This window comes from Podarcis bocagei (genome assembly GCF_964188305.1).
Source record: "Podarcis bocagei genome assembly, chromosome: 2".
NCBI classification, from domain to species: domain Eukaryota; kingdom Metazoa; phylum Chordata; class Lepidosauria; order Squamata; family Lacertidae; genus Podarcis; species Podarcis bocagei.
The window spans coordinates 33,417,903-33,427,408 of NC_138126.1; the positions used below are offsets into that span (position 1 = coordinate 33,417,903).

Here is a 9,506-nt window from a genome sequence, read left to right on the forward strand (position 1 = left end):
CTGTTCTCTTCTTTCATCTTGATGATTTCACTAAACATAAAACATTTCCATCATTATGACTGTGCGTGACATTTCAAATGGGAAGCAGAATTTATTCACATAAATGTACACCCTCTCACTCACACCTGCAAACCCTCTTTCTCCTGAGAGGGATCAAGGCAACAAGAAAAGCAAGGAGGAATTACTTCTCTAATTCAATCCTTCAACTTTTTATCTGAATAAATAGACTAATGGACATCACAAGAATCTGTTTTGCTTTCCAGTATTCCTCTACCCCCCCAAAAAGCACTTAACAACGTACTAGCATCTGAGGCGCTCCAGTCATGCAACTATGTATAACCATGACCTCACATAACCAAGCTTTTCCCCATCATGCTTTTCTTATATGACTTTGGAATCCAGCCCTTATCAAGCCCCTAGAACAGGCTTCCTCAAACTCGGCCCTCCAGATGTTTTTGGCCTACAACTCCCATGATCCCTAGCTAGCAGGACCCAGTGATCAGGAATGATGGGAATTGTAGTCTCAAAACATCTGGAGGGCAGAGTTTGAGGGCAGAGTTTGCCCTAGAAGCATGCTTATTGAGGCAGCTCATGGGAAAAAGATGGGGCTTTATTAAAATCACCTTGTGGCTACATTACTTAATCAGCAATTAAAATGAATTCAATTCAGTTCCATACAGTCACTGACATCTATCAACCCCTTTCAAGTTTTAGATGGGTTGCTACAATCTGTTTAGCTTAAATTACACAAAAGCTACATTATACAAAAGGCAAACCAAATGCATTTTATCAAACAAAAAAATGGTTCACAATGTTTTCACATGATGTGAAGAGCTACAGGATGAATGTTGTCAATTGAAACTTACTCATTAAGATTATCACAAGCTTCTTCTAGGCGTGCCTTCTCTTTACTAACACTTAACAGGCGAGTTTCCCTCATTTCCAGTTTTTCCGTCAGTGAATCAATAATCTGAAGAAGATTCAAGACACAGAAGCTGAGAAGACTGGTAAGATGGTAAGATGGCTGAAAGATAGATCTCCTTGGGCAACATCATAGAAGCAATGCCCAAAGTTCCACTCAAGTATTTTCTTAACCAACAAAAGACATTTTACGTCATATATGCTGTGCCTCTTTTTAGTCTTTCCCACACAGTCCTAATTCATTTTAAGTTCTGATCTGTTAAGATACAATCAACTGAATATGGTACATAGGATGGATTGTGGTTGAGTGCCGGACAAGGTCTGGAGAGACTGAGGTTCAAATTCCTAACTCTCTCAGCCTAAACTACCTCACAGGGAGGGTTGCTGTGAGAATAGAATGCAGAAGAGGACCATGCATATTATCTTGAGCTCTTCAGAGATAAATGTAATAAAAATAAATTATGTAGGAAACTCAGGTGGAGTAGATATTTTTTGGGGGGGAGTGCAGTAGGAGTGGCTGTGGGGTAGCAGAGGAAGGAGAAACCCCACTGAACGATAAGATTTCTGTTGTGGAAAGTGGACAAAGATCACTGGCTATTGATCCATATTGATTTCTAAAGGAAATGTTTTGCTGGACAGATTATTCATCTTCAATTTTAAATGCACTTGAAAGAAACTGAAGCTATTGTACCATTTATGATTGTTACAATTTAATTCACAGGACCCCAATTGTTTGATTTACTAGTAAAATACTCATGCATCATTAATCATTATGCACATCTCCCCAGCCTCCCAAACACTGTATACATACTAGAGTAATCAGATATATACAAAAATGCACACAATCAGCAAGCTCCACCTTTAAAGCCCTAAACGGCCTTGAAAGAGCATCTCCACCCCCATCATTCAGCCTGGACACTGATACCCAGCTCCGAGGGCCATCTGGCAGTTCCCTTCCTGCAAGAAGTGAGGTTACAGGGAACCAGGCAAAGGGCCTTCTCAGTAGTGGCACTCGCCCTATGGAACCCCCTCCCATGAGATGTCAAAGAAATAAACAACTATCTGACTTTTAGAAGACATCTGAAGGCAACCCTGTTTAGGGTAGTTTTTAATGTTTTATATTTTATTTTGCTTTTAATCCTGTTGGGAGCCAGCCAGATGGGCGGTGTCAAGGAACTGCCATCAGCTCAGAGGCGGGAGGTGGAAAGGCAGTTGGGTTACAGGGAGCCGCCAAAGATCGTGAGAAGCAGCTCGTCCTCCAGGGAGGAGTGAAGCCACGCCTCCAGTGGGGAAGGAATACAGGGCTCGGAAGATGCAAGGGAGAGCCGCAACACCAAACCTGAGCAAAGTGGGGGGGGGGACAGGTCCCCTTTTGCCCACGCCCTCTCTGCGCAGAAGGCTTACGCACAGCGTAGGATGGGGGTAAAAAAACTGCTCTGCTGGGGAAAGTTTAAGGACCGCCCACTCCCAGATTCTGCTAGCGACTGAGCAGACATGGAATTGAGGCAATCTGCACTGTGAACGTTTTGGACAGATAATAAAGCCTGGAAAAGACCAACCGGTTGCTCGAGAGCAATCTTGCCTGATTGCTCTCGAGCAACCACACCGGCACACATAACAGGCGGGGTATAAATTATTATTACTACTATTATTTAAAGGATAATTTCATGACATCAAAACAGAAAGAGGCCTGCAACCGTGCTGCCTTCAGCAATCTGACTGAATAATCTTACTGCACCTCTTCTCCCAAACATAAAAAGGGAATAACCATATCAACAGGGCAGCAGAAAGATGTAGATGATGACAGTTCTGGGGTTACCTTGCAAAGCTCTTCTTTTTCACACTCTACACTTGACAGCTTTTCAGCACTGGGCCAATGTGCTGCCACCTCCTCTTTCTGAGTCTGTCCATCAGTTTGCACAGAAACAGCCAAGACGTCTGGCTGCTCTGAGTTAACAGGGGTCGCACTTCGCCCACTTTCCTCCATTTCTGTTTCTTCTGTGGGTAGTGCAATAATTTCACTTAAGATTTGGTCAGACTTGCTTTTTATAGGTTCAGGCTCTTCAGTTTTTAGTGTTGAAGGGCTGAGGGTTACAGATGCCGAAACGCATCCCCTACCCGACAATTCATCGTCTGAATTTATTTCACTCACACTCCGACTGTCTAAAGACTGCATGCTGAACGAGTCTATCCTTTCAAAAGCATCAGAGGAGCAGCAACTCTCAGTCAATTTTTGAAAGTCATCAAGGCGATTATATTCTGTGCAAGCAGATGCTGATAAAAGCTGAAAAGACGTTTGCATCAGGTGAAGACTAGCTTTCGAATCAGCAGCCTCTTGCCTTGAGCTTACAGAACTTTCACTTATCACACTTTCGTGGTCCAAAACTTCAATGTCACTAGTTGTCGAGGTCCCTGAGGAGAACGTGCTAATTGGAGGTGAAGGTGTATTGCTTTGCCGATCCTCACTTTTTCGCTCTTTAGTTTCCAAACCTATACTCTTTGTCTCTGCAGGCAGAGGTTGTGTGGAGATGTCAGGCATATGACCAGGTTCTTCACTTCCTGAACTTGCTTTCACAATAGCAGTGGCTTCCGCTACCTTGAGATTCTGAGCAGATGCTTCTTGATCAGCGCCTTTAGTGTTGTTTTCCTCACACTCATCTTCATTACGCTTGCCATCGATATCAAGTACTGAATTACCTTCTTCTAACTTCTCCTGGGAACTACTGAAGTTTTCCAGTTCCACAGGTGAAATTACAGAGAAATCTTTTCCTTCTGTTTCTGGCAGGTCAGCATGCAGAGATTCTTCTAGTGTGCTTTTTACTTCTTCTTTGGGTCGCTGTGATTTGGTGGGTGGCTTAGACACCACTGGACTTTGCTGTATGCTCTGAACATCCGTTAATGGGAGAAAGGCACTGAAGAAGTTTTCTGACTCATCTACCACAGTCCTCCTAACAGGCTTGGTGATGGCTGTAGGAGATGATATTGGCTGACTTTGAGATTCTGTATCTGCATTAGCTCCCCATGTAGAAGTATCCCATCCTCCACTCGTAAGAGAAGTTGTTCCTAAAACAATGAGAGGAAAAGGAAAAACCAAATTTTAGAAGTTAAGTGCATTGTACAGACTTCACAAATATTAAGGTGTCGTTAGCCCCAATTTCACTTTTTTCTGCATAAACACACACTGATATTACTTCCTTTCCCGAAGCATCTTTGGTGCAGCTATGACCTACTTATCCAACATTGTGTTTCCACACAATGAAGAATGGTTCCTTGGGGTTGGACACAATCTCCCCCCAGTGAATAACCTGTCATGATTTAGATATGGCTCAAAATTCGGCACTATAAACAAAACCACAAAGATTTCTTGATAGCTGACAGCTAAAGTTGTATGCTGTTTTCATACAACAGCATGCTCATACTTGGCACCAATACTTTTTTTGGTGTTGCATGAGCAGGAAGCTCTAGTGCAGATATAGGGTGTACAACAGGGCTCCCCCCCCCCCACTGTATATGTTGGATAATATTCCTGAAATGTAAGTATAGGAATGAATCTCAGCTGTGGGCTTAATGCAAACAAGAGTAAGTTGTGTGGTGTTCAGTAAGTCTGGGCAAAGGTTTACATTTGACCACCCAATATGCTAAAAAGATAGAGATTACAACCAAGCAGCACTTTTTGAGTTGTTTTTTAATTAAACAGCTATTCTCCAATGTCTTCCCTTAAGTTGCATCAAAACTTAATGTGTCCTCCAGTGTCCAGTGTCCTCCCTTAAGTTGCATTTAAAAACTTTTGTAAAAGAGCCCTGCTGAGCGCACAAAATTAGCCATGTGGTGCTCTGGATTTTAGCCATCCTTTTATTTATTAGAGTCATATCCTGCCCTTTCTCCCAAAGGGGCCTAGGTCGGCATCTGTATCTACATGGATGCCTTTACCTAGAGTAAGTGTTGAAATGAAAGGCTTTTCAGATAATCAACAGGAAAAAAATGACGCAAGGAGGAAACAGAACACAAGTCAAATTATAAAGTAAATACATCAGGAAGTGTGCAAATAAGAGTGTGAGGAAGGGAGAGGAAAGAGTAAGAACTGATAATATGAATCCAAGACCAACAATTGCTAAAGTGGCAACACCATGCACAAACATACTGAAACAGGCACAATAACTCTTTATCACCCAGAATAAGGGCTAGTAAAAGGATTGTGTAAAACACCCTGAGAGAACATAAACAGTACAATAGAATGGACTGCCAGAGAAAGGCATGTTCCTTTTTATATTATTATTACATATTATGATTCTATATTTATGTGACAAAAACCTTCTTGTGAGGTCTTCGTTCTAAAAGGTGGCTTATTTATTTGAAATATTTTATAAATAAGCCACAGACAAAAACACCCTTGATTTCAGACTAACATAACAGTGAACAGTGCAGAAATGATGTCAATGACCTTTTTTTCAGAAATCATACACCAGCCACCCCCAACCTGGTGCCCTCCAGATGTTTTTGAGACGTCCCTGTCATCCCCAGCCAGCATGTCCAATGGTCAAGGCTGATAGGAGTTATAGTCCAAAATACCTAGAGAGCACCAGGTTGTGCAAGGTTGTTCTATACCCTAGAGACTCTAAGCAGGAGATGATGTGTGGAAGTCTGGCATGGTGGGCAGATGAAGGGTAACTACATGCTCATTGAGAGCATAGTATGATGCTTTTGGAAAGGAACATGTGACAGCGTCAGGTAAAATATGCAAAAGAAAAATGAAACTGAAGGCCTTGCTACCATTTATAGGATACCTGTGACTACTGCCATCTCACATTCTCATACACCCTGCCAGTAAAATAAAATGCATGAAGAGCCTTCATGCTTAATGATCACCCTCATGTAAGCACCAAGGAACAAACAAGAGTGGAAAATGCTAGAAACAATGACACGTCAGTTATTTATTTTGCCAAATGTTACTTGGGAGATGCAAATGGGGGTGGCTGATAGCAACTACTGTCTAGTTAGGAGCCAAGAAATTAGTACAGATACACTAAGGAAGCAACAGTGGTACAACATGCTGGGCTTGTGAGTTGAAGAAAGGATCCCAGATGTTCCTGTGGGAAGGGGGGCAAACCAGAATGTAATTATAAAGTTTTCATTCTAAAGATCACTACATTAAATTTAATCAATATCTGATAACTGAAATTAGTAGGGTTTTTCATTAGCTTTTCAGTACCATAGACAGTCAATAGTTTAACCCATTTCAAGCTTTGCCATGTGGTATGGAAGCCGCTGTTTGAGAAAAACATTTCCAAAGCCCCCCTGAGACTAGTTACTGTACAAGATAATGGCTATACTGAAGTTAATAACACAGAGTATGATCTTAAGTAGAAGATAAGACCAACGCAGGCATGAACAGGGCCAATTATACCACAATGCAAATACAGAACAACAGTCTGTTTGTTTTAAAATATATTTTTAATTAAAGATTTCTTCATTTACAAAAGTATGTGCAATGTCTCTTTTTTCAAGTTACATTTTCTACGAATCAGTTCCCTTTGTTGATACATTAGTGTTACATTAGGAAGGAAGGAAGAGGTGGAGGGGGGCATGGTGAGTGGGATTGGGTGGCAATGTTTCTATTCTACTTGATGTATGTGTATGGGAAACAGCCTTACAGTATTAGAAAAACTAACCAATAAACTTAAACTGACACAAGGCTCCCCTTTATCACATACACAGCCCAACAAGACAACAACCATCTGTGTTGTTATTTGCCCTATTGCCCTGATCCCTTGAGGTGGGCCAGGACAAGAAACAACTTCATAACTTGAAGTTATGTGAAGGAAGGAATGGAAGCATGTAACTAAGAAAGAGGAGCTTTTTAAAAATGAGTGTATCAAAAGAAAACTGAATGAGACAATCACCAGGTCAAGAGAGAAGTGGGAGAGCGGAACTAAGACTGAGAGGATGGGTATGTATAGATGCAACAATGTAAGGTTGTATTTTTTATTTTATGCAGCTACTATGTCTGTTACCTACAAAGGGAGATTTATAGATTATATGCATATGCAGGCATATTGAAAAAACAGCAAATATTGTTTTATGGAGGACAACTTGCAACACCGTCCTACTCACGCTTATGCAGAAAGTGCCATTGCAATCTTGTGGAGCTTACTCAAAAAAGCGAACATGCACTAGAGGGCAATAATAATAATAATAATAATAATAATAATTTGCAGTGCTTTTTTCTGGTGGTACACATACCCCTAAACATCTTGTGAATCTTTGTACTTTTGTCCATTTACTGTATTTATTTTTCCCAATTTGAACTATAACATGGTGATTTTCTTGAGTCAAAATGAGAGCACCCCTAAACATTTTTTTTTGGGGGGGGGGAAAGCACTGATTATTTGTATCAGATCATCTCAGGGCAGTTCACAACATAAAATCACAATATAACCTACACACACAAAAAAAATTAAAAAAAATACACAACCCAATAATTCCCCCCCCCCCCCCAATATCTTAGCCAAAGCCTCTGAAACGCACCAGGCAATATTTCTCAATCTGTGGGTCCCCAGATGTTGTTGGACTACAACTCCCATCATTCTTTGCCAACATGACCAGTGGTCAGGGGTGTTGGGAGCTGTAGTCCAACAATATCTGGGGACCCACAGGTTGAGAACCGCTGCCGGAGGGTGGTTTGGGAGTGGGGTGGAGGAGAAAATAAAACCAAATAACCCCCGGGGCGAGGAAAAGGGCTGGCCACGCCAGTCAGGGCCGGTGCAGAGACCCTCCTCGCTTGACCACAACCACGGGCGGCCGCCTCGCCTGAAGGGTCTGAGGCGAGTCCTCCCCGCGGCTCCACCTACCCGCCTCTCCCGGTCGGGACGGGGCGCTTCCGCCCTGGGCCGCTTCGCCGCCTTCCTCCTCCTCCTCCTCGGCCTGGATGTCCAGCACCCGGTCGATGGACTTCTGCGCCTGAGACAGAGCCTGCTTGGCGAAGGTCGAGAGCTGAGAGGCGTTGAACCAACTCATCGCCGACGCCGCCGACGCCGTGGCTGCTCCGGCCCCCGCCACGGCTCACGACCTGCGCGCTTCCTTTCCTCCTCCCTCCCCCTGCCCCTTCCTCTAGCCGCAGCTGCTGCAGCCGAAGCCCCGCAGGACACCGACCGCCATGAGAGAAGCGACGGCGAACCCGGATAAGGCAGCTCGCCAGGCAGGAACGCCGACGGCACGCTCCCCCCCAACCCAGCCTGCGCATGCGCCAAAGCCCTTCCGCCTTCCACGTAGCAAAACAAGCCGGTGCCCTCGCTCACGTGACGCCGGGCCTGCGTTGCCATAGCTTCCCCGGAGCGTCAGTCATTATGGGGAGCGGCCCTCTCTCTTCCTGGTGACGTCGCGCCGCCAACGTCGTCGTAGCGACAGGCGAGGCACCTGGTTTCCCCGCCCCTAATACGTAGTAGTCGCTTCCCATTGGCTCCTCGTAGCTCTGAACGAAGCTCATAAAATATGCCTTATTTAATAGGTATTTTAAAAGTGATTTGGCGTCGGTCGCCGCTTATTGCACCCTGCCCTCTTTTAACATTTCCTGCAGGAAATCGCGCTGCGGAAATGCCAAACGGGTCGCTTTCAAGAGGGCAAAACAGAAACGGGCCAATATGTTATGAACATTTCCCCCGAAGCCTTATTTGAATTAATCCTAAATTATGTTCTGGAAAGAGACCCGTTTACACGTTATCCAGCCACAATAATTCCAGAATTTCGGTTGACTTACAATTTAAAACCGAGCCTTTCAGCCCAGAAAAGTGCAGCTGCTGAGCCATTAAAGAGTAGACCCCTTGTGTAACACTTCCTTGACAGAAGATGTAAAACAGTGAAGTCTTTTGACTTTCAGCCAAATTTTCTGCATGTGATTTAGTACTCAGAAGTGGTGGTGGTTTGGGAACATTGTTGGCCTTGAAGAATTGAGAATTATGTCGGTGGGGGGGGAGGCAAGGGTACAAGCTTTACTACATGTTAATGGGGCTTGCTTCTCAGTAAACTTCTATGGAGCTTAAAGGTAAAGGCACCCCTGACCATTAGGTCCAGTTGTGACCGACTCTGGAGTTGCGGTGCTCATCTCGCATTATTGGCTGAGGGAGCCGGCATACAGCTTCCGGGTCATGTGGCTAGCATGACTAAGCCGCTTCTGGCGAACCAGAGCAGCCTTCCTGCCGGAGCAGTACCTATTTATCTACTTACACTTTGATGTGCTTTTGAACTGCTAGGTTGGCAGGAGCTGGGACCGAGCAACGGGAACTCACCCCGACGTGGGGATTCAAACCGCCGACCTTCTGATCAGCAAGCCCTAGGCTCTGTGGTTTAACCCACAGCGCCACCCGCGTCCCTTGGAGCTTAGGCCTAGGTAAATCTGAATGCATGTAATATCTGTGTGCTAAATCCTTGACACACACGCACACACAATAGCTCACACCTTGAAAGCTTACATTTGGTTGATTTTCAACGTGCCACTGGAATTTATTTAGGGAGGACTTTGGTAGTTTTTTAAAAATTTGACACTTTTTGTAGTTGTGCTTACAACAGATACTTTATGTCTCACAAACATG

General features: G+C 44.0%; 1 protein-coding gene across 1 annotated transcript in view; it reads right to left on the reverse strand.

Moving 5' to 3' along the window:
* TMF1 (TATA element modulatory factor 1) overlaps window positions 1-8,146 on the reverse strand; it is a 26,227-nt gene extending 18,081 nt beyond the window's left edge. The window contains exons 1-4 of the mRNA XM_081180633.1: window positions 7,770-8,146; window positions 2,741-3,984; window positions 867-970; window positions 3-30 (exon numbers count right to left, since the gene is read on the reverse strand). Of these exons, the coding sequence (XP_081036759.1) occupies window positions 3-30; window positions 867-970; window positions 2,741-3,984; window positions 7,770-7,935 (1,542 nt within the window). The 5' untranslated portion in view covers window positions 7,936-8,146. The remainder of the gene's footprint in view (window positions 1-2; window positions 31-866; window positions 971-2,740; window positions 3,985-7,769) is intronic.
* Window positions 8,147-9,506: the final 1,360 nt, after the last annotated feature.